At 47.2% G+C, this 25,569-nt stretch overlaps 1 protein-coding gene across 1 annotated transcript; it reads right to left on the minus strand.

Moving 5' to 3' along the window:
* Positions 1–208: 208 nt before the first annotated feature.
* LOC140454590 (uncharacterized) lies at positions 209–25,295 on the minus strand. Its single transcript, XM_072549453.1, has 6 exons — positions 24,997–25,295; positions 20,757–20,803; positions 15,803–15,896; positions 13,215–13,283; positions 10,854–11,713; positions 209–4,774 (listed from the first exon to the last, which is right to left on the minus strand). The coding sequence occupies exons 1-6, from the start codon at positions 25,040–25,042 to the stop codon at positions 4,691–4,693; spliced, it is 1,200 nt and encodes a 399-aa protein (XP_072405554.1). The 5' UTR covers positions 25,043–25,295; the 3' UTR covers positions 209–4,690.
* Between the last annotated feature and the right edge of the window lie 274 nt (positions 25,296–25,569).

Consider the following 25,569-nt stretch of genomic DNA (forward strand, 5'->3'; position numbering starts at 1 on the left):
GACAATACCACTGCACCACAACAGGTCGCCTCTTCCTTACTGGGGATGTTTCCAATTGTTGTCTCAGCCAATCAGAAGCAACTTCCCAATCCTTTTCGTGACTGCTTGAAATTTGGCATTCTTGCAAATGTGTCCTGATGAAATGGAAAGTTTCTCTCTCTTCAGCAGTTCTGTTAAAGGAAGTGACTGAACACGGAGACACGGGCGGTAATGTCAAACAATTTATTATCTCACACATTGATGGATTGTGTACCCATTGTGCGATGATGATGACGGTGAACCAAACTGTGCCAGTGACTGCGAGACAGACTCGCCTCAGGCACCTTTGGGAATACAAACTATGATCTTCACGATGGCAAAAAAAAACTAAAAGTATTCAAAGGAACAGAAAGAAACGGTCTAATAATTAACAAGGACAGGTTGGATTTATAGGGAAAGGAGAATATAACAGTCAGAATGGCAATGTCACTCACGCAATGAAGTCTGGGGGCTTTTGTTGGGGTGTGTGTGTGTTTGGACATCTAAGATCTCATTTCCTCTCAGTTCACTGGCCAATAAGGGATCGCTCACTGCACGCTGTTGCCCTCCATTGTTACATTACCATAACCAGCTCTGGGTCAATCCACTGTGAAGCCTGCAATTGTAGGTCTCTGTTGGGTTTCCATGGCAACGTGCGCAAACTGGGTCAATCAAATGGATAGTGGCCCGTTTTCTGGGCCAGTTACCGATCTTGTTTCGGAAAGAGGCTGTCTCTCTCTCTCTCCCAGGAACCTTCTAGTACCTGAGACAAGAGGCCGAGGCGTCCATTTTATTCCTTTCAAAGTTGAAGTTGACTTTCCCCCCCCCCCCCCCCTCTCAAGATCTGTCGCCGCGTTTGGAGTTTTTGTTTCTAATTTGCCCTGTTTGTGTTGCTGGCTAGGCCAGAATTTATTTGCCCATCCCAAATTGCCCTGGAGAAAGTGGTATTGAGCTGCTTTCGTGAACCACTGAGGTTCTTGGGGAGTGTAGGCTGCTATTATTATTTAGAAAATAAGAGTATTGTGTAATACTCCTGTGTTAGAAAATCTGTGAGAAAAATAAAATCTAGAATGTGAGCCCTCCCTTCTCGTCTTCAGTCCTGCTTTTGGGTAGAGGTTGGTAGCACTGGGTACCTTAAAGGCCTAGCCCTCACTTTCAAATGGCAAGGAACCGAAAGCAGGTTTATAACTTGACTCTGCGACTCTGCAGATGCCCATGACACTGAATCACGGTGTTCCTGACAGCTCATGGACAACAGCAGCAGAGAGCTGAAAATTGTCGGACTCCATCGATGGGGTCAAACACAGCGCCTGCCAGGAGTACAAGTCAACCTTTCTAGTCAAAGTAGGTGATTAAGGTGGATACACTGGATAGCAAAGCAGGGACTAACAGGCTGGCATTGATTCTTGGAATTGAGGGGAAAGGAAATCAATTTGTACCTGCCCATCAGCAGACCTGAGGAAATAAGACTAGGAGGAGGCCATTCAGCCCCCTCAAGCCTGGTCTGCTATCCAACATGACCTGTGAATCTTTACGCCCCGGTCTCATAGGGTCATACAGCACAGAAACAGACCCAACCGTGCCAAACAGACATCCCGATCTGACCTAGTCGCATTTGCCATTATTTGGCCTATATCCCTCTAAACCCTTCCTATTCATGTATCCATCCAGATGCCTTTTAAGCATACTTGTAACAGCCTCCACCCCTTCTTCTGGCAGCTCATTCCATACCTGTACCACCCTCAGCGTGAAAAAAATTACCCCTCAGGTTCCTTTTCAAATCTTTCCTCCCTCTCATCTTAAACCTTGCCCTGTAGTTTTCTCCTCCTGTAGGAACAGAAATTACGAATAGAAATGGACCATTCGGCCCATTGCAAGATACAGATCCACACCCCTTGATATCCAGCCATTGAGAGTTCTCTCTCAAATATACCCAATAACTGAGCTCTCTGATTCCAAAGGCCCAACATTCTCTGAGGGAAGAAATTCCTCCTCCCCTGAATCCAAAATGGCTGACCCCCGTATGCCAACTGTGTTCCCTTGTTCTAGACACCACCTCCTTCCCAACTGAGGAAACATCCCACCTACATCTAACTCGATAAAGAAGGAAGTGGTTAATAATCAAGTTTCCTGGCAATAAGGGCTTGTGATTTACATTCTACTCATTCGGGACAGTGTGATTGAGGTTTATAAATAATACATGTACAGAAGAACCTTGACTTTCTGAAGGACATGAGAGAGGAGTTTTTAATTTGGTTAATCAAATACCGGATAATCGATGCCGGATAACATAGTTATCCACGCATCGAGACCTTGCGATCGTGTTTGGATCATCCAAACTTTGGTTAATCGAATGCTGAATAAACAAGGTTCCTCTGTATCCAAATTTATTTCTCAAATCTGCCCCTTCAGAGCCAGCGAGCAATCTTTTGAGTCTTCCTCTGCAATCATGATAACTTGAGCTGTGTTGACCCTTCCCACCCATCTCGACATTCTGGGACAGTGCCCAAAATCCTCCCAAAAGGGTCAAAGTTCAGCCCATTAGGACTTCCTGTCTTCCCCACTTTCCCACGGCACTTCACTCTTTAGCGTAACAGAGACTCTGACCTTTCCTGGGATCACTAATTGACCCCGACCTGCATCTGAGATGATTGATATTTTTACACTTGAATCAATTGGTGGTCTTCCTTATTTAGAAGGCTGGTTATTTCTGTTGTCAAGGTAACATCCCCATGACTGATGAGGTCGCACTGATGACAGAATGAATTGTCCGATCCACCCCATTCTCTGGTACTCCTTATTGTTACGATTTTGGGGGGTGGGGGTAATTTTTAACATTTGCCCCCTAATTTAAGTATTAGACCCTTATTAGGTGAAGGACCAACAGGGTTCCAAAGGTAAGATAGTGGATTAGCAGAGAATTGCTAGTCAGATAAGAGAAAAGCCAAACTCATTTAATGAAGCCTTCACAGTAGGAAGAAGGGGCATTAGGCCATTTGGCCCCTCTATGCTACTCCCCCAAGATCATTATCAACATTGGCACACTTCCCTCTCTGATCTCTATGTCTAAAGAAAAAATTAACCCAGTCTTGAAGTCCCTCTCACTAACTGAGCACCCACTGCCCTCTGAGTAGACAATTCCCAAAGACTCGTTATGGTCTTAGTAAACAGATTTCTCTCTATCGTCAGAAAGGCTCTCCCCACCTACCCCCCACCCGACACTACAAATCAGGGCAAACCCCCATCTATCGGAAGACCCCACCCTCTCAGAATTGCTGCATTTTAAATGGGGTAGAAAGAGGCCATTCAGCCCATACTGGCCCTACCAGCTTACCGAATGAGCACCAGGACTCCGCGCCAATCTCCTGCCTGTCTCCCAGTAACCCACACATACCAAAGCAATCACCTCTCGTTCTTTCCAATGCCCAGAGATGTCAAGCAGCTTCACGCGATCTCTCCTTGACCCACCCTCAGCCTGTGCTGTATTCCCCTCTTGGACGGGAGGGCAGGACATCTTTATTATCACCGGGGTCGGTGGGTTTGAGCTAAAGGGAGAGGCTGGGGCTATGTTCCCTGGCATGGCAGAGTCTGATTAGATTAGATTCCCATTTGGCCGAATAAGAAGAGTAACCCACCCAGACCCATTCCCCTACATTTACCCCTTCACCTAACACTATGGGCAATTTAGCATGGCCAATCCACCCTGACCTGCACATCTTTGGATTATGCGAGGAAACCGGAGCACCCGGAGGAAACCTACGCAGACACGGGGAGAATGTCTGTGTGGAGTTTGCACAGTCACCTGAGGCTGGAATCGAGCCCGGGTCCCTGGTGCTGTGAGGCAGCAGTGCTAACCACTGAGCCACCGTGCTACACCCCCACCTCTGCTAAGCAGTGACCCTATAGAGGTTAATAAAATCATGAGGGGGCATGGATAGGGTAAATAGACAAAGTCTTTTCCCTGGGGTAGGGGATTCCATAGGTTTAGGGTGAGAGGGGAAAGATACAAAAGCAACCCAAGGGGCATCTTTTTCACGCAGAGGGTGGTATGTGTATGGAATGAGCTGCCAGTGGAAGTGGTGGAGGCTGGTACAATTACAACATTTAAGAGGCATCTGGATGGGTATATGAACAGGAAGGGTTTGGAGGGATATGGGCCAAATGTGAGGAGATTAATTTAGGACTTCTGGTCAGCACGGGCGAGTTGGACTGAAGGGTCTGTTTCTGTGCTGTACATCTCCAGGAGTCTAGAGACCCCAGTAACATCCTCGGGGGACTGGTTTTGAACCCTATCATGGGCAGGCCGTGGAATTTGAATTCAGGTAAAAACAAAACACCTGGGCTCATAATTGTTGGGGCAAGAGCCCATCTGGGGGTCACTAATGTCCTATAGGGAAGGAAAATATTAACCTGGTGATTCTAGGAGTGGCTTTTAAATTTAACTTCTCTCTATCTATCTGCAAATCCAACCCCTGTTCATGAGTGGGTGACACTGCCAATGTAAACAAGGAACAGAAGGCTGTTTGACTGCAGCATGCACCACTACACCCCACCCTCGCAGCTGCAAGCCTGGAGACGGATAACAGTACATCGCCGCTGGGATACAGGAGGGAATGTTGACTGGTGAAGCGTGTGACTGACTGAGAAAGGCGCGGGGTTTCAGTTCTTTGCCTTAACCTTTCCGGATCTCCCTCAGCTTCTCCGCCACACTCTTCAGCTCCTTCTCGATCGCCACGAGGCTCTTCAGCCTGCGTTCCTGCAGGGAGGGAGAAAAGGGAGAGAGCAGTTGTCATGGCAACCCCGACAGAAGGCCCTGCGTTGTGCTGTAGTGCCCGCCCTTAACAGCTGCTGACGTACTTCCGAAGTGGACAGACAGGCGGCTGGAAGATGACAGGCAGCATCAGGAGGAGGGGAAGTCGACATTGCGGGTGTAACCCTTCTTCAGGGCTGGGGAGGGAGGGGGGGGGGGTGGGTGTGGGGGGAGTTGCAGGTAAAGGGGGTGGTGGAGGTGGGGATAGGTGAAGACAGGTAGAGGGTACGACCTGTGGGTCAATGGGAGGAATGAATCCGGTTGGCGGCAGGGAGGAGTGGAAGGGAGGGGAGGGGCTGAGGGGGGGATTTGGGGAAGGGGTTGGGGTGGGGGAAATCGCCCACACCCAATGTGAGCACAGCAAGATCCCACAAACAGGACGGTGACCACAAAGTTGATATTGATGGAAGGACGACAACTTGCCTTCGGATCCCAGGGAGAACTACCCCTTTGCTTGTCTTTGAAATCTTTAAAGTTCAGTGTTTACACTCGATTACACCAGGGATGACATTTCAAAAGGCAATTTATTGGCTAAGAAGCATACAATATGGAGACAGACCGTTTGGTCCAACTCGTCCATGCTGACCAAATATCCCAAATTAACCTCGTCCCATTTGCCAGCACTTGGCCCATATCCCTCTAAACCCCATTCATGTCCCCATCCAGATGCCTTTTAAATGCTGTAATTGTACCAGTCTCCACCACTTCCTCTGGCAGCTCATTCCATACAAGCACCACCCTCTACGTGATAAAGTTGCCCCTTAGGTCCCTTTTAAATCTTTCCCCCCTCACCTTAAACCTATGCCCTCTGGTTTTGGACACACACTTTGGTCATCGTGATTGGATCTTTGCAAAAGCAAAAAAAGACTCCAGAAGCTGATTTCAGGCGAAAGCTAATTTCTTAATAAGAGACTGTCCTTTCCCCTCTAACCACCTCCATCACAACCTTTCCTGGACAATTATAACCAGAACTATCTCTTTATTCTTTAAGGAATGCAGGCCATGGCTAGATATAGTATCATTTATTGCCCATCCCTAATTGCCCAGAGGGCAGATAAGAGTCAACCCCATTGCTGTGGGTCTGGAGTCACACGTAGGCCAAACCAGGTAAAGATGGCAGTGTCCTTCCCTAAAAAGGCATTAGTGAACCAGATGGGGTTTTCCATCAACAGTGTCACTCCCACAGTCACCTGTTATTCCAGATTTTGAATAAAATAAAATTTCACCTTCATGGGGTGATTTGAACTCATGTCCCCTCCCGCCAGAACACTAACCTGGGGATTTGGATTAATCATCCAGTGATATTAGACTCACCTCAATACCTCACATGTTGGTGATCACCCGTACCTCTCTTTTAACGTTAAATGGCATTTCTCTCAATTTCAGCCAGAACTGATCTGGACCGAGCCATATAAATACACAGTGGCTACAAGAGCAGGTCAGAGGTTGGGAATACTGCGATAAGTAACTCCCCTCCTGACTCCCCAAAGCCTGTCCACCATCTACAAGACACAAGTCAGGAATACTCCCCACTTGCCCTGGATGGGGGCAGCCCCAACAACACTCAAGAAGCTCAACACCATCCAGGAGAAAGCAGTCCCCGCTTGATTGGCCCCACACCCACAAACGTGCACTCCCTCCACCACCTGTTACAGCAGAGTGTACCACTTACAAGATGCACTGCAGGAATTCACCTTGGCTCCACAGACAGCATCTTCCAAACCCACCACCATCTGGAAGGACAAGGGCAGCAGATACATGGGAACACCACCCTCTGCAGGTTTCCCTCCACTCACCATCCTGACTTGGAAATGTATTGCCATTCCTTCAGTGTCGCTGGGTCAGAATCCTGGTATTCCCTCCCTAAGGGGATTGTGGGACAACTCACAGCAGGTGGACTGCAGTGGCTCACCACCACTTGAGGGACAATGGGTGATAAATGTTAAAGTAGCCAGCAACGCACAAAGTTACCTGTTGTTGACTCCCTCAGTTTAATTATTTCCAAAACACCCTCCTCTACCAGTACGTTTGTGATATGAACCAGTGGTCTTTCATTCTCAGGCAGTGTAGCTAACAAGCTTGTCTACTCTGCTGTGCGTCTGCAATCATTTATCATTGATTTGCACTTCATCCAAAACCTCACTCAAGCCAGGACACAAATACTTCCCTCCGGCAAACACTCATCACAGTAATCTGCTGACGAGTGGATAACCAACATGCAAACAGCGAGGGATTAACTGTGTGCTCAGAGCGCCTGAGAAGCTCACTTCTTTGAGAATAATGACTCAATTATTCAATGAATCACTCGGCAGATTTGGCAGCTCAGGAGAATAGCCGGGGATCGTGGAGTACAAACGGATTTGAAGTAGTTCTTTGGTCGCACGCCACACTCCTTCAGTTAGTTTCTCATCAGAAGTTCACGGGAGAGGTGACCTCCCAGGGCTCCCTGCATAGACCTCTTGCTGGTGACTCGAGAGGTTGTGGGTTCAAGTCCCACTCAGAGACTCAGACTTAAAATTAATCAGGACTCATAACTGGAGGGAATGCTACCTTTTGGCATGGTGGCTCAGTGGTTAGCACTGCTGCCTCACAGCACCAGGGACCTGGGTTCGATTCCACCCTCGGGCAACTGTGTGGAGTTTGCACATTCTCCCAGTGTCTGCGTGGGTTTCCTCCAGGTGCTCTGGTTTCCTCCCATGATCCAAAGATGTGCAGGTTTGGGTGGATTGCCCATGGGAAATTGCCCCGTAAAGTCCAGAGGTGTGTAGGTTAGGTGGATTAGCCATTGGGGTTAGGGTCGTTATGGGGATGAGTAGGGAGCTGGGTGGGATGCTGTTCGGAGGGTCAGTGCCGACTCGATGGGCCGAACGGCCTCCTTCCGCACTTGTAGGGGTTTTATGTGGTGTGCAAATGAGGTCATGGAATTTGTTGCCATCGTTCCATTTGCCCCCTGAACTGAGCGTTGCACTGACAAGAGTTAACCCCATCTGGAATCATACTTCGAGGTTTATAAAATCATGAGGGGCATGGATAGGGTAAATAGACAAGGTCTTTTCCCTGGGATGGGGGTGTCCAGAACTAGAGGGGCATAGGTTTAGGGTGAGAAGGGAAAGATATAAAAGAGAGCTCAGGGGCAACCTTTTCATGCAGAGACGGTGAGTGTATGGAATGAGCTGCCAGAGGAAGTGGTGGAGGCTGGTACAATTACAACATTTAAAAAGCATCTGCTTGGGTATATGAATAGGAAGGGTTTAGAGGGATATGGGCCAATGGAAGTAGAATAGATTGGGATATCTGGTTGGCGTGGAGGAGTTGGACCGAAGGGCCTGTTTCCAAGCCGTACATCTCTATGACTCTATGTAGGCCCAGACTGAGTAAGGATGTCAGATTTCCCTCCCTAAAGGGGGCAGCAGAAGGATTTGTACAACAATTGGTGTTGGGTTTAATGACTGAGACTGGCTTCTAGCTCCAGATTTATGACTGGTGTTCAGATTCTATTAGATGCTGTGGTGGGATTTGAACCCATGTCCGCACAGGTCTGGGTCTTTAATGCAGTGACATCAGCACTACATTATCATCCCCCCACCCCCCACTGCTTGAAATAGGATGTTAAAGGGAGAGTTGTCCACACTCAGGTGTATGTGAGTCAACTCACTGCATTATTTTGATGAGGAGCAGGTTAAGTATGTCTGGGCAAATATTTATTATTCACTTGAATCTTTGGGTAACTATCCCATGGCTATTTGTGGGAGCTTGCTATGTGCAAACTGACAGCTCCTAACAGTGCCCCAATTTTTTGGCGGTGAGTGTGCTTTGGGAGGGATGTGAAGGGTGATATATGAAGGTAGATTCTTTCTGAAATGGGGCCACTAATATAGTAACCCAATTTGTCGGGCGCGATAGTACTTTGGGAGGGATGTGAAGGGTGCTATATAAAAGCAGATTCCTTCGGAAATGGAGCCACTACAACAGTGACCCACTCTGTTGGCCATGAAGGTACTGTGGGAGGGATGTGAAGGGTGATATATAAAGACAGATTCTTTCTGAAATGGGACCACTTTATATTTCAGCACTGCCCCTTATTAGCAGTGCCGCTGAGAATCGCAGTCCTGATTTAGGTTGGTGCGTAGATTCTGATTGGGACAGTTTCATAGAGTACTTTGAGAGAAACGAAAGGGACAATTTGGCACTGAATCAACATTACAGATAATGGGAATGTATGTGGAACTCAACCACCAGGGGGAGTGGGTGGGGTGAACAGCATTGCTGCATTCAAAAGGGGAAATGAGATAATGCACTGGAAAAGATGGAGGGGGGGGCACCTAATTGGAACATAGAAGGGGATTTGACAGGGGGGGGGAGACGTAGAGAGGTTGTTTCCCCTTGTGGGAAAGTCTAGGACCAGAGGGTAAGGAGTTGTACATTTAAGGTATGGAGGAGGAGGACTTTGTTCTCCAAGAGCGAAACTGTGGAATTCCTTACTGCAGAGGGAGTTTGTAGTTGGTGATTAAGCAAATCCAAGGCGGAGATAGATTTTTAAGCAGTAGAAGGTAATGGGGGAAAAAGGCAGGAAAGAAGCTGAGGATGATCAGGTCAGCTATGATCTCACTGAATGGTGGAGAGACTCGATGGGCTGAATGGCTTCTCTCTGCTCCTATATCTTATGGAGAAGATGAAATATGCTAATTGGGTGTGATAGTATGATAGGTCCGGATGCTTGTGGTAACCCATGAGTCACAGCCTGCCAACATGGGAAAGACTCCCTTCCTTATCCTGACTCTCTTCTTCCAGTCTGTTTGCCAATCCTTAATCCATGCTCTGAATGAAACCTGGAGTCATACAGACGGAAATGTACAACATGAAAACAGACCCTTCGGTACAACACGTCCACGCCAACCAGATATCCTAACCTAATCTATTTGCCAGCACTTGACCCATACCCCTCAACCCTTTCTATTCATATACCCATCCAGATGTCTTTTAAATGTAATTGTACCAACCTCCACCACTTCCTCTGGCAGCTCATTCCATACACGTACCACCCTCTGTGTGAAAACGTTGCCCCTTAGGTCTCTTTTATATCTTTCCCCTCTCACCCTAAACCTATGCCCTCTAGTTCTGGACTCCCCTACCCCAAGGAAAAGACTTTGCCTATTTATCCTATCCACGTTCCTCATGATTTTATAAACTTCTATAAGGTTGCTCCTCAGCATCCGATGCTCCAGGGAAAACAGCCCCAAGCCTCTCCTTGCAACTGAATCTTTCTGAACCCTTTCCAATTGAATAGTATCCTTCCTATAGCAGGGGTGACCAGAACTGTACACAGTACTCTAAAAGTGGCCTCACCAATGTCTGTACAATCCATTGTGCTCTCGCTGTATATTATCACCTCCTGTGTCTTCTTAAACTCTTTCGTTATATCACTCCTTAATCATCATTCAAGGAATTGTAAAGCATTTGGACAGGTACACGGATAGGAAAGATTTAGACGGATATGGGCCAAACACAGGCAAGTGGGAATAGTTTAGTTTGGGAATCCTGGTCGGCATGGATGAGTTGGGCCGAAGGGCCTGTTTCAATGCTGAATGACTATGACTCCAGACAGCGCTTCCTGTGGCTGGAGGGGAGAAGAACAAAGAGAGAGGTCTCCCCTTTAAATCTAAGCCAGAACCTTTGGGGGTTAATGTAAGGAAACAATGCTTCATCCAAATGTGGGGGATAGTGGTAGAGAACCTGGAGACTTTGGGGTCAATTGAAAATTTTAAAAACTGGGATTGATAGGTTTTTCACAGTCAAGGGTATTAAGGAATATGGAATTGAGGTGAGTAGCTGATTTGGGGAATGTTTTAACTGAATAATAGAAGGGCTGAATGGCCTCTTCTTGTACCTAGGCAGGTGCAGGTATCAATGTTAGAGAGTCACTTAGAATTACAAGGATCTGTTTTGTCCATGAGGAATGTAGAGTAACAGTTACTGTCTCACTCACCTCAAAATTCAGGAGAAATGAATAAAATTCGACACTAACCTCATAGTTTAGTTTCCTTTCCTCCTCCCTCTCTTCTTCCTCCACCTCTTCACTCTCTGCAATACCATGATGCCTCTTCTCCAGGTAATCAAGCTCATCATCATGCCTCTTCAAACCCATACCTTCTTCCAGGAAATGGTGTCTCTTTTCATCCTGTGCTTTCTTCTCAAGGGAACGTTTGTCATCAGTCTCATGCAGCTGGCTCTTGGAATCGAAGACCTTGACTCCCTTTTCCTCAGTTTCAAACTGATCAGTTTCTTCATCGCTGGCATTTTCCTCCACTCGCTTTGTCACATGGCCTGGAGCTTCCTCACTCCTCTTCCTATAGTCCTCCTCTTCCTCCTCCGAGCTGTACTCTTGGACGTGATGCTTCTTTTCATCGGCTCGCTTTCCATCTTCCTCTTCCAGTTCCTCCCTGGCAATCTTCTCAATTAGCTTGTCTATCTGGAGGATATCGCGGTCCTCCTGCTTGTCTTCCCTGGACGAGCGATCCTCCTCCTCAGAGGATTCTCGGTGCCTCTTCTCAGGACTTTGCTTTTCGTCCTCACTCAGCTCTTCCTCACTTTCGTGGAGGACTACTTTGGTGTCATCTTTGCCAATTTTATAACCATGCTGCTCCTTCAGGTCTTCTTCACTTTCTTCATATTCCCCCAGATCTTCCTCTCTCTTTAAAGGGACATCCTTCTTAGCATCGGTCCACTCTCGGTGACTGACATCATCCCTCCTCTCAGCACTTAATCCTTTCTTATCCAAGATTTGTGGCCTGTTCATGCGTTTCTCTTCTCTCCATTCAATGCTGTCTTCCTCCGGGTAGTTCCATTTTTTGTCACTTTTCTTGGTGGCACCTTCTCTGGTCGCCTCTGCAAATGGAGAGAATTAAGAGTTGAAGAACATTTAATGTGGAAGATCTTTATTAGAGTTGGTAAGAGTTAACGATTCAAGAATTCTGTATTCCGAAGAACTGATACAGGTTTATTAGTCTAGCAGATATGGTTTGGAATTAGCAACACTGAGTTCAATTCCCATCAAGGGAAGTTGTGAAATTAAATTCAACAAGTCTCATTTGCTCATTGGACTGTCCATCTCAAGGTCAGTTAGACAGCATTTGCCATTGCTGAGTCATGTTCAGACTGTTAATCGATTGGGACCAGGATCATGTTTTATAATGTAACTGATGCCTGAAATCAAAGGCTTTTGACAAGATTAACAGCAATAGACAGAGACAGAGACAGAGACAGAGACAGAGACAGAGACAGAGACAGAGACAGAGACAGAGGACATAGAGAACAGAAAAGGACACAGACTTGGAGAAGTAATGGTAGAGAGATAGAAACACAGACAGAAAAATATAGAGTCGAACAAAGAGAAGCAGACAGAGAAAGAGCGCGAAACACACAAAGGGAAAGAAACTGTTAAGAGACAAGGAAGATACAAAAATTGAGAGAGAGAGAGAGAGACAGAGACAGATTGTAAGAATTGCAGATATCAGAGTTAATGTTTCAGGTCCAGTGACCCTTCCTCACTACTTCTGAGGAAGGGTCACTGGACCCAAAATGTAAACTCTCCCATTTCTCTTCACAGATGCTGCCAGACCTGTTGAGCTTTTCCAGCAAGTTCTGCTTTTGTTTTAGAGAGAGAAAGAAACAGGCAGAAAGTGACTGACAGAAACAGGCACAGAGACAGTGAGACCCTGAGGCAGGGAGGGAGAAAGAGAGACAGGGAGTTGAATGATAAAAAACAGACTAATAAGGATAGAGACACATACTCACAGAGACTCAGAGAGAGAGAGAGAGAGAGAGAGAGAGAGAGAGAGACAGACAGACAGGAGACACAGAGAAAGAGAGAGAGAGAGAGAGACACACACACACACACACACACACACAGAGAAAGAGACAGACAGAGAGAAGGGGAGAGAGAGACACACACACACACACACACACACACACACAGAGAAAGAGACAGACAGAGAGAAGGGGAGAGAGAGACACACACACACACACACAGAGAAGGGCGCACACACACACACACACACACACACACACACACACACACACACGCACAGACACACAGATAAAGAAAGAGATAGAGAGAGAGAGCGACCTTTCCGTCCTGCACTCAGCAGGACAGATGCAAGAACACTGAAGCAGCAACCTGCAGCCTCTTCTCCCAAAGGGTTAGGTGTTGTTCCCTTTGAGATTTGATATGCTTGGAATTCTGTCCAAAAGTGCAAGATCCAAAACTGATGACTGAACACTTGTTTTTACTTAATGACTTGGAAATCAAAATTGTCAGGCCAAAAACATTATTCCAATCCACTCTGTGATCTTTATTGTACACCGTGAACAGTTGAAGCTACTGTACCGTGATGCGTCAGCTCCTCCAGCTCTTTCAGAAGGTTCTGATGACGCACCATGGCCAGAATCCTTTCATCTACCGAGGGACATTAAAGGTCAGAGTTACTCACAGCAGGTTCATATCCAAACGACACAAAACTGAGAAAAGTTCAGGTAAATCATAGAAAGACAATCAAAAGGAAATTACACGGGAATGCAGTGAAAACAGGTGCAAGGGCAGATAGAAAGAGTCAGAAAGCGAGAGAGAAAAAAGGACAGAGAGAGAGAGAGAGAGAGAGAAAAAAGGACAGAGAGAGAGAGAGAGAGAGAGAAAAAGAGAGAGAAAAAAGGACAGAGAGAGAGAGAGAAAAAGAGAGAGAAAAAAGGACAGAGAGAGAGAGAGAGAGAGAGAAAAAAGGACAGAGAGAGAGAGAGAGAGAAAAAAGGACAGAGAGAGAGAGAGAGAGAGAGAGAAAAAAGGACAGAGAGAGAGAGAGAGAGAGAGAAAAAAGGACAGAGAGAGAGAGAGAGAGAGAGAAAAAAGGACAGAGAGAGAGAGAGAGAGAGAGAGAAAAAAGGACAGAGAGAGAGAGAGAGAGAGAGAAAAAGAGAGAGAAAAAAGGACAGAGAGAGAGAGAGAAAAAGAGAGAGAAAAAAGGACAGAGAGAGAGAGAGAGAGAGAGAAAAAAGGACAGAGAGAGAGAGAGAGAGAAAAAAGGACAGAGAGAGAGAGAGAGAGAGAGAGAGAAAAAAGGACAGAGAGAGAGAGAGAGAGAGAGAAAAAAGGACAGAGAGAGAGAGAGAGAGAGAGAGAAAAAAGGACAGAGAGAGAGAGAGAGAGAGAGAAAAAAGGACAGAGAGAGAGAGAGAGAGAAAGAAAAAAGGACAGAGAGAGAGAGAGAGAAAAAAGGACAGAGAGAGAGAGAGAGAAAAGGACAGAGAGAGAGAGAGAAAAGGACAGAGAGAGAGAGAGAAAAGGACAGAGAGAGAGAGAGAAAAGGACAGAGAGAGAGAGAGAAAAGGACAGAGAGAGAGAGAGAAAAGGACAGAGAGAGAGAGAGAAAAGGACAGAGAGAGAGAGAGAAAAGGACAGAGAGAGAGAGAGAAAAGGACAGAGAGAGAGAGAGAAAAGGACAGAGAGAGAGAGAGAAAAGGACAGAGAGAGAGAGAGAAAAGGACAGAGAGAGAGAGAGAAAAGGACAGAGAGAGAGAGAGAAAAGGACAGAGAGAGAGAGAGAAAAGGACAGAGAGAGAGAGAGAGAGAAAAGGACAGAGAGAGAGAGAGAGAAAGAGAAAAGGACAGAGAGAGAGAGAGAGAGAAGGACAGAGAGAGAGAGAGAGAGAAGGACAGAGAGAGAGAGAGAGAAGGACAGAGAGAGAGAGAGAGAAGGACAGAGAGAGAGAGAGAGAGAGAGAGAAGGACAGAGAGAGAGAGAGAGAGAGAGAGAGAGAGAAGGACAGAGAGAGAGAGAGAGAAGGACAGAGAGAGAGAGAGAAGGACAGAGAGAGAGAGAGAAGGACAGAGAGAGAGAGAGAGAGAGAAGGACAGAGAGAGAGAGAGAGAGAAGGACAGAGAGAGAGAGAGAGAAGGACAGAGAGAGAGAGAGAGAAGGACAGAGAGAGAGAGAGAGAGAAGGACAGAGAGAGAGAGAGAGAGAAGGACAGAGAGAGAGAGAGAGAGAAGGACAGAGAGAGAGAGAGAGAAGGACAGAGAGAGAGAGAGAGAAGGACAGAGAGAGAGAGAAGGACAGAGAGAGAGAGAGAGAGAAGGACAGAGAGAGAGAGAGAGAGAAGGACAGAGAGAGAGAGAGAGAGAAGGACAGAGAGAGAGAGAGAGAGAAGGACAGAGAGAGAGAGAGAGAGAAGGACAGAGAGAGAGAGAGAGAGAGAGAGAGAGAGAGAAGGACAGAGAGAGAGAGAGAGAGAGAGAAGGACAGAGAGAGAGAGAGAGAAGGACAGAGAGAGAGAGAGAGAAGGACAGAGAGGGAGGGACAGAGAGAGACAGACAGACAGACAGAGGAACAGAGAGAGAGAGAGAGAGAGAGAGGGAGGGACAGAGAGAGAGAGAGAGACAGAGGGACAGAGAGAGAGAGAGAGACAGAGAGAAGGACAGAGAGAGAGAAGGAGAGAGAGAGGAGAGAGAGAAAGCTCTCAAAGGGAAATAGAGGGGGAGTTGGGGAGATTCTGAGAAAGAGAGAAATGGGGAATAAGGGGAGACAGAGGAAAAAGCAAAGCACTGACACGACAGAAAAGGGTGATAAAGAGAGTTGGAGAGACAGAGAGAAAAACAGGGAATAAGAAAGAGAGTGAGTTACTGAGGGAGACAGTGGGAGAGAAAGACAGTCAGAAACGGAAAGATAGACACTGAGGAATGAGGAGAGAGGAGAAGAACAGATGGAACTAGGGAAAGAAATCATAACAGAGAGGGAGAGATGGGAATGAGACTCCGAGAGATCAGAGACAGAGCACAAAGTGAGAGACAGATACAGGATACAGTCAGAGAAGGAGCATTGATATCTTAGAAGAAACAAGTTGTCATATTCAACAAAGAAAAGAGATTGGGGAGAGGAAATTAAAGGCAAAGACACAGGAAGAATGTAGTTGCAGCCGTTCAACCTTCTTTGAGAATCTTGTTGCATTCACTGCTGACTGGCAATGGGTTGGGTTTGGAAAGTGTATCTGAAATCACTTCAACAATACACCTGGTCACCTGCAGAGGGAGACAAAGGTACACACAGCCATTTAAATCACAACAAGGAACTGCAGGAGGCCATTCAGCCCCTCAAGACTGGTCTGCAACTTGCTTTGTTCTGATCACAATTTACCAGCCTTTGCTTCATACCTTTTGTGCAAACATCCATCAAACTGAAACTTAAAAGATTAATTGAGATAACATCTGTTGATTTATTTGTAACAGTGGGTTAGTTGGAAATAATTTTTCTAGGTTCAAAACTAGGCTAGTTTTCCCAAAACTAGCTTAACAGAGTGTGTTTCTTGCTGCACTCCTCCACGTGGCTGGTAGACTGACAGTGCTCCAGTCACAGAAAGGATATTATTAAGCTGGAGAAGGTTCAGAAGAGATTTACCAGGATGTTGCTGAGTAAGGAAGGTTTGAGTTATAAAGAGGGGTTGGGACATTTTTCACTGGAGCGCAGGAGGTTTGAGGGGTGACCTGACAGAGTTTTATAAAATAATGACGGATATGGATAAGAGTGAATGAGAGTTGTCTTTTCCCAAGGATGGGGGATTTCAAGACTAGGGAGCACATTTTCAAGTTGAGGAGAGAGAGGGTTTTCAAAAAAAGACACGAAGGGCAAACGCTTTTACACAGAGGGTGGTTCTTGTGAGAAATGAACATCCTTAGTAAGTAGTGGATGTGGGTATAATTATAACATTTAAAAGACATTTGGAGAAGTACGTGAATAGGAAAGGATTGGAGGGATACGGGCCAGGAGCAGGCAGGTGGGCCTGGTTTAGTTTGGGGATTATGGTCAGCATGGACTGGTGGGCTGAGGGTCTGTTTCCATGCTGTGTGACTCCAAGACTGCAATGTGATACTGAAATGTGGTCCCCCAAAAAGATATCCTCACAAGCAGCTGGTTCCTAGCTCGTTAGAAATAAAATGCCAACCTAAATTAGAGATGTCCACTCTGTCGCTGGAGAAGTGTTTTTTGATTTCTCTTCTGAACTATTTTGCTCTGATGTCTAGGTTTGACCCCTTTATCCTAGACTAAATCAGTAGATCTCTCAACTGGTTATCTCATCAACTTCTTCCAAATTCTTATCTAAACCCTAATCCAGTGTTACCCTTTCTCAGGGATTTGGGGAGACTGGAATACTGTGCAAAATGTTTGGTCTCTGTTTCCGAGGGAAGGATTTACTTGTGTTGGAGAGAGTACATCGAAGGTTCACTAGTTTGGTGCCTGGGCTTGAGGAAGTTTGAGTGCCAATTTTCTGCAGAATGAGAAGATCTCATTCTAATATGAAAACATTCTGAAGATATTTGACCACGTGAATACTGAAAGGACAGACAGATTCTCGATAAGTCAGAGAAATCAAGGGAGACAGGGAAAGGACAGGGAAGCGGGTAGGAGGAATGTCAGATCAGCCATGATCCTATTGAATGGCAGAGTAGTGTCAAGGGGCCAAATGGCCTACTCCTGCTCCTATTTCTGATGGTTTTATAGGACACAATACTCCAGGAATGTTGAACAAGGGACATAGGATGAGGGGCTGATCATTTGCAACTCGTGGATTGGCAGAGTGGCCCAGTGGTTAACACCATTGCCTCTCAGCAGCAGGGACCAGAGTTCGATTCTACCCTCGGGTGACTGTCTGTGTGGAGTTTGTACATTCTCCCAGTGTCTGCTTGGGTTTCTTCCGGGTGCTCCGGTTTCCTCCCACAGTCCAAAGATGTGCAGGTTAGGGCGGATCTGCCATGGGAAATGCAGGGTTACTGGGGTAAGGTAGGGGGAGGATCTGGGTGGGATGCGCTTTGGTGAGGACTCAATGGGCTGAATGGCCTGCTTCCACACTGTAGAGGTTCAATGATTGACATCATTGGGTAGTGTCGCTGGGTCAAAATCCTGAAACCCCCTCCATAGCAGCATTGAGAGATGCTCTTCGGAGGGTCATTGTGGACTTGATGGGCCGAGTGGCCTGCTTCCACACTGTAGGGATTCTATGAACTGAGACGAGGAGAAGCTTCTTCAGTCAGAGGGCTGTGAATCTTTGGAATTGTCAGGGAGTTGCGGATGCTCCACCATCAAAGAAGACCAAGACCAGGAATTTCTCAGGCAGTTGAGGGATATGGGGAGCAGAACGAGAAGGGGAATTGGAACACAAAAATCAGCCACGATCATACGAAGTGTTGGAACAGGCTTGAATGGCCTACTCAGGCCTCTACATCTTTTCTCAGATCCTACAGGAGTTGGGAGGTCATGTTGCGGCTGTACAGGACATTGGATAGGCCACTGTTGAAACATTGCATGCAATTCTGGTCTCCTTCCGATCAGAAAAATGTTGTGAAACTTGAAAAGGTTCAGAAAAGATTTACAAGGATGTTGCTAGGGTTGGAGGATTTGAGCTACAGGGAGAGGCTGAACAGGCTGGGGCTGTTTTCCCTGGAGCGTCGGAGGCTGAGGGGTGACCTTATAGAGGTTTATAAAATTGTGAGGGGCATGGATAGGATAAATAGACAAAGTCTTTTCCCTGGGGTCAGGGAGTCCAGAACTAGAGGGCGTAGGTTTAGGGTGAGAGGGGAAAGATATAAAAGAGACTCAAGGGGCAACTTTTTCATGCAGAGGGTGGTACGTGTATGGAATGAGCTGCCAGAGGAAGTGGTGGAGGCTGGTACAATTGCAACATTTAAGCAGCATTTGGATGGGTATATGAATAGGAAGGGTTTGGAGGGATATGGGCCGGGTGCTGGCAGGTGGGACTAGATTGGGTTGGGATATCTGGTCAGCATGGACAGGTTGGACCGAAGGGTCTGTTTCCGTGCTGTACAGCTCTATGACTATGACTCAACCCCATGAACCTTCACTGTTCCAAAGGAATGTTCTCACTAAAGGTCTGAGGCCAACCCCTACCTCCAACCTACACAGGGACAACACTACAATGGCGGGAGCGGGAACACAGTCGGTGCAGGAAATCAGAACCAAATACCAGGAATTTTGGGAAATATTCAGCAGGTCAGGCAGCCTCTAGAGAGAGAGGGCTCACAGTACAGGTCAATTCAATGGCTTTTAAATCAAATGAAGAGTCTTGAAACTGAAACATTAACTTGGTTCCTCTCTCCCCAAATTCTGGGCCTGCTCAGCTTTTGCGATGTTTCCTGTCTGTATCTCACATGGTCAGTGCTGGGTTTGAGGAGAGTGTTGGTCGAGTCCAGGTCAACAGTGAATTAGCCATCTCCATTTTTTCTTGGTCCAATGATGTCTCAACTTTAAAATTCTCTCCCACTTTTTTCTTCATTCATTCGTGGGATGAGAGTGTCACTAGCTTTTCCCCACCCCTAGTTGCCCCTTCCGAAGGTGGGGGGGGGGGGGGGGGGTTGAGTTGCCTTCTTGAACCCCTGTGCTCCATGTGGTATAGGGACACCCACACATTGCCCTGAGGGAGGGAATTCCAGGATTTGGACCTGGAAATACATCGCTGTTTCCTTCAGAGTCAGGATGGGGAGGTGCTTGCTTGGTGCCAGTCATTTTCCCATCTACTTTACCAAGGCCATCCTTGTCATCACAATCCCCTCCCCATCTCTGCAACTTCCTTTAGCCTCATTATCCTCGGAGCTCTGTGTCTCCTCAACGTCCCCCTGATTTTAATCACTTTGCCTGTCTGGGCCTCACACTCTGAAATCGGTCTCCATCCCTGCCTCCGTCCATCTCTCCCTCCCTCTGTCTGTCCTGCATGAAGGAACTCCTTAAAGTCAACCTCACTTCTCTCAGTTTCTCCTCTTGTGGTTCAGAATCAGTTATCGGGCCTCAGAGTCACACGGCACGGAAACAGACCCAACTCGTCCATGCTGACCAGGTTTCCCAACCTAATCGAGTCCCATTTGTCAGCATTTTCCCCATATCCCTCTAAACCCTTCCTATTCATATACCCATCCAAATGCCTCTTAAATGTTGTCATTGTACCAGCCTCCACCACTTCCTCTGGCAGCTCATTCCATACATGTACCACCCTCTGTGTGAAAAAGTTGCCCCTTGGTTCTCTTTTATATCTCCCCTGTCACCCTAAACCTATACCCTCTAGGTTTTTTGGACTCTCCCACCCTGGGGAAAGGACCTTTGCTATTCACCCTATCCATGCCCCTCATGATTTTATAAACCTCCATAAGGTCATTCCTCAACCATCTACGCTCCAGGGAAACAAAGTCCCAGCCTCTCCCTATAACTCAAATCCTGAGGAATGGGTGGGAGGAGAGAGGATTACTCCCCTCATTCTGGGATGGGGGGGGAAAGCTGCTCCCCTACCCTGCCCCCCTCACTGAGGTATCATTGTATGATAGAGAACCAATTTGGGATGTTCCACCACATTAAAGGCTCTGCATAAATGCAGCTTCTGTTATTGTAGAGTTTAGATCTGAAAGCTGCATTGTAATAAAGGTGCTTCACAGGAGCACTTAGCAAACAGTAACTGACTGTGAGCCACAGGAGTGGATATTGGGGCAAGTCAGACTGATTTTAAAAACTTGTAGATGCTGTCAGAACATCAGAAATAGCTGGAAAAGCTCTGCAGATCTGGCAGCATCCTTGGAGAGAAATCAGAGTTAATGTTTCGGATCCAGAACTGTTCTGAGGAAGGGTCACTGGACCTGAAAGGTTAACTCTGATTTCTCTCCGCAGATACTGCCAGATCTGCGGAGCTTTTCCAACTATTTCTGTTTGAGGTTGATTTTAAAGTCCTCCTTAAAACAGGAGAGGGACTGATTTAGGGTGGGAATTCCAGAGTTTGGGGTCCAAACAGCTGAAGGTTCAGCCGGCAGCGGATAAAAATACAGGAGTAGAGAGAAGACAGGCTGAACAATAAGATTTACAAACAAGGCAGAGGAAAGCTCAATTACCTTCTCATCTTCCTTCTCCAGCTCAGATGACAGAGGTCGGGAGATCACTGTAAATAAATAAAGCACTGCAGTAAATTATTGCAATTACAGACTTCAGGATTAAAAGCAGAAGGCAGAATGATCAATCATGGCAGGAGCTACAAACTCAAATCTTCCCACTCATCCTCCTCCTCCCATCCTGGAGAGTTTGAGCAGTTGGAGCACCCAAACCCCTGAGTTTAGCAGGTCAGGGGGGTTCAAGACTGGATTTGGAGGATGAAGATTAGATCAGATTCTTTATAGTGTGGAAACAGGACCTTCGGCCCAACAAATCCACAGCAATCTTCTGAAGAGTAACTCACCCAGACCCATTTTCCTTTAAATGATGCACCTAACACTATGGGCAATTTAGCATGGCCAATTCACCCTAACCTGCACATCTTTGAACTATGGGAGGTAACCGGAGCACCTGGAGGAAACCCATACAGACACAAGGAGAACATGCAAACTCCACACAGACAGTCGTCTGAGGCTGGAATTGAACCCAGGTCCCTGGTGCTGTGAGGCAGCAGTGCTAACCACTGAGCCACTGTGCCTCCCCACAGAAGCATCTGATCTGTGTTGCCAATCCCAGTGCAGTGCGGAGGGAGTGCTCACACCCTACAACATGGGCAGGAAGGCATTGCGAAAGGGACAGAGCACAGGAGGGCCACTGTAGTGAGTGAAAGAAACAGTGGCTGTACGAGGAAGTGAACCATTTTTCAGGCAGCGAGAGGCTAGAAAATGGAATGCAGAGTGTGGTGCAGGCAGATTCAGTTGAGATGTTTGGAAGTGAACATGTGCAGGGGTACAGGGAGAATGGAAGTCAATTGACTGCTTACTTGGAGAGCAGACGCAGATAAGGTGGGCCGAATGGCCTCTTTCTGAGATGGAACAATTCTGTAATTCTACATCATATGTTTATTTCCACATCTGTAATACTGTCCGGGTCCTTCCCTGTCTCAACTCATCAGCTGCTGAAACCCTAGTTCGTTTCTTTGTAACCTCTAGACTATCCCAGCACATCCCAGGAATGCAGAGTACTGGGCTAATGGTAAGATTCTTGGTAGTGTCGATGAGCAGAGAGATCTCAGTGTCCAGGTACATAGATCCCTGAAAGTTGCTACCCTGGTTGATAGATTTGTTAAGAAGGCATACGGTGTGTTAGGTTTTATTTGGAGAGGGATTGAGTTTCAGAGCCACAAGGTCATGCTGCAGCTACAAATTCTGGTGCGGCCACACTTGGAGTATTGTGTAGAGTTTTGGTTGCTGCATTATAGGAAGTATGTGGACTTTTTCCCAGGGCAGAAATAGCTATCATGAGGGGGCATAATTTTAAGGTGATTGAAGGAAGGTTTAGGGGAGATGTCAGAGGTTGGTTCTTTACACAGAGAGTGGCAGGTGCACTGGGTAGTAGAGTCAGAGACATCAGGAACATTTAAGCAATTCTTGGATAGGCAGATAGAAATTAGTAAATTGAAGGGTATGTAGGTCAGTTTGATCTTACAGTAGGATAAAAGATTGGCACAACATCGAGGACCAAAAGGCCTGTACTGTTCCATGTTCTATGTTCTTTGTCAGAAAGTTTTCTTGATGATTTTGCTCCTGGTATGGAGAATTGCTTGTGAGACAATCTATTTTACTGCATTTGTCTTTTGTCAAAAAGGTATGTCTATGGGAGTCATGATTTGGAGATGCCGGTGTTGGACTGGGGTGGACAAAGTTAAAAATCACACAACACCAGGTTATAGTCCAACTAGCTTTCGGTGCCACAACCACCTGATGAAGGAGCGTCGCTCCGAAAGCTAGTGCTTCCCAAAATAAACCTGTTGGACTATAACCTGGTGTTGTGTGATTTTTAAACTGTGTTTATGGGTTGTTACTATATTAGAACAGTAACTGTTTAGTAGTTAAACAATCCATTATTCTGTTCAATTTTCCAGTACAGTTAGGCTATTCTGATTTCTTCTCTCCTTGTTTTATTTTAACTATAGTGTACTTACTTCAAATCTGGTCATTTGACCAATCAGATTGTATCCAAAATGCAAAACCTGATACTTGCCTTTAAAATAAGAAAAGGTTAGGACGTAGGCTATCTTCTCAATATTTTGAGGGGGTTTGGTCTGTTCCATATCACTATGGATGACTAAACAGCACCTGTCATTCACATTGTTCCCCTCACTGGTGCCTTTTACTCCTTGGGAGGTGATATCTTTAACACCTCCACTTGCAGACAGCAAACCAGACCTCGACAACTCAACTCTGCTTCAGAAGAGACTCTCCCAACTCCACTCAGAGTCGCTTTGAGTTACATAAAGATAGATTTCCTGTTACATTCTGTGCAGACGGAGCACTAGCTGTTTCAGACACAGGGCATTGGGGGTACATGTGTCAATATCAGAACTCCTGCAGTTTCACTGCTGCAGATCATGTAGTTCCGATTCAATCTATCCTACGCCAGATCTGGAAACGTTTTATTACCATCCTCACACACGCCAGATGGTCAGTCACTAAGCGGGAAAGAAAACAAATAATTTGCAATGGAAATAAAGCGGGCGTTTGAACTCTTAAATGACATCACCCATCAATGAATTACTTTCTCAACCTTTACCAGGGATGGTACAGTTAACAATTTGTTCCTTTCAACATTTCATGCTTTCTAATTTTCTTTCCAATTGCCTGAATGAGAAGGGAAGGAATTGTACACAAATAAAGACAGACAGAGGTAGAGAAGGGGTGGCAGGCAACAGAAGGACAGAAATTGAGAGAGAAATACAGAGAAAGATAGGGAGACTTGGGAAGGAGACGGGAATATAGAAAGATACATAGACAGAAACATAGATTGGAACAAAGAGGGAGGTGGAGATGGAAACGGGGGGAGGGGGAGAACAGACAGGAGGGAGGAGGGGAGAACAGGGGGGGGGGGGGGAGAACAGACAGGAGAGGAAGGGGGGGAAAGGGGGAACGGGAGGAAAAGAGGGGGGAAAATGAGAGGTAAGGGGGGGGGATAACGGGGTGAAGCCGCGAAGGGAGAAACGGGGGCAGAACAGAGGAGGGGGGAGAAAAGAGAACAGGGGGAGGTGGGAGAAAAGTGGGGGAGACAGAGGAGCGGGGCTACGTGAACAGAGGGGGACATAGATGGTGGGGGAGACGGGGGGGGGAAGAGGGTGAGACAGAGTGGGTGATGGGGAGGTGGGGGTGGGTGAGACAGAGTGGGTGGATGAGGGCGTGGGTGAGAGACTGAGTGATGAGGGGGTGGGGGGGTGTGAGACTGAATGGGTGGTGGGTGGGTGGGTGAGTGAGTGAGACCGAGTGGGTGGACGGGGGGGTGGGGGGTGAGACAGAGTGGGTGGACGGGGGGGTGGGGGGTGAGACAGAGTGGGCTATGGGGGTTGGGTGAGACAGTGGGTGGACAGGGGGTTGAGAGAGTGGGTGATGGGGGTTGGGTGAGTCAGTGGGTAGACGGGGGGGGTGAGACAGAGTGGGTAATGGGGTGGTGGGTGAGTGAGACAGAGTGGGTGGACGGGGGGGGGGGGTGAGACAGACAGACAGAGTGGGTGGGTGAGACAGAGTGGGTTATGGGGGGTGGGTGAGACAGAGTGGGTGGGTGAGACAGAGTGGGTTATGGGGGGTGGGTGAGACAGAGTGGGTGGACAGGGGGGCGGGTGAGAGAGTGGGTGATGGGGGGGGGGGTGGGTGAGACAGAGTGGGTGGACAGGGGGGCGGGTGAGAGAGTGGGTGATGGGGGGGGGGTGGGTGAGACAGTGGGTGATGGGGGTTGGGTGAGACAGTGGGTGGACGGGGGAGGCGTGGGTGAGACAGTGGGGGTGATGGGGGGGTGGGGTGAGACAGTGGGGGTGATGGGGGGGGTGGGGTGAGACAGTGGGGGTGATGGGGGGGGTGGGGGGTGGTGAGCGGGTAATCGAGGCTGTGATGGTCAGCCTCTGGAGCGGTGACCAGCACCTGCCGCTGTCCCTGGTGCTGAAAGCGGGCTCCGCTCTGTCTCTGCCTTTGGCTCCAGGCTCTGGGGGATTTACACAGAAACCGCTTGCTTTTTTTTTCACAAACCAGAGATTAACCAGCCGAGCACACAGCCCTGAACATCTAAATGTCTGCACATTAGACAACACGCTCACAGAATCACAGCAACCATTCCCTTTGGACAGTTAACTATTTCAACATTTTTTAAAAAAATCCAAACTCCTGTTTGCAATAAACTTACCCTGGGAACAGAACAGAATCCAGGCCAAAAACACCTTGCAGACCATCCTGAACGGAGGTGTTGATGGAGTTGGCAGTTGAAGGGGGGTAATTCTCTCTTTTTAGGAAGTGGGGAGGGAGGGGGAAAGCTGGTTTGGACTTGGTGTCCGAGGCAGTTTACAAAGATAAAATAAACTGGAAGAACAGCGGGAGGATTTGGAATGATTTTCGCGTAGGAAGATGGAAGAGATGCGGGGAATGGTGAAACCTTCGTCCTCTCCTGTAGCAACGAAGGTCTGAAGGCGCCTGGGACCTTGCAAGGATTTTGTTTAAATAGCCAGACCAGAGGAAGTGATGTCAGTCCAACTCCAGGAGCTGGCTATGCAAATCTTTAAAGGGATTTTCAGTCGCCCTTTACTGTCCCCCGGCATTTAAACATAAATCCACCAATCCAGCTGCTGCTAGGAAATACAAAGGCGGTTGTGGTGCTGTGATAGTGTCCCTACCTCTGAGATAGGAGATCCCAGTACAAGTCCAACTCTAGGGGTGTGTAAATACCATCGAATTGGTTGATTAGAAAATATCAAAATTCAGA

Source organism: Chiloscyllium punctatum, chromosome 29 (assembly GCF_047496795.1).
Source record: "Chiloscyllium punctatum isolate Juve2018m chromosome 29, sChiPun1.3, whole genome shotgun sequence".
Taxonomy (NCBI): Eukaryota; Metazoa; Chordata; class Chondrichthyes; order Orectolobiformes; family Hemiscylliidae; genus Chiloscyllium; species Chiloscyllium punctatum.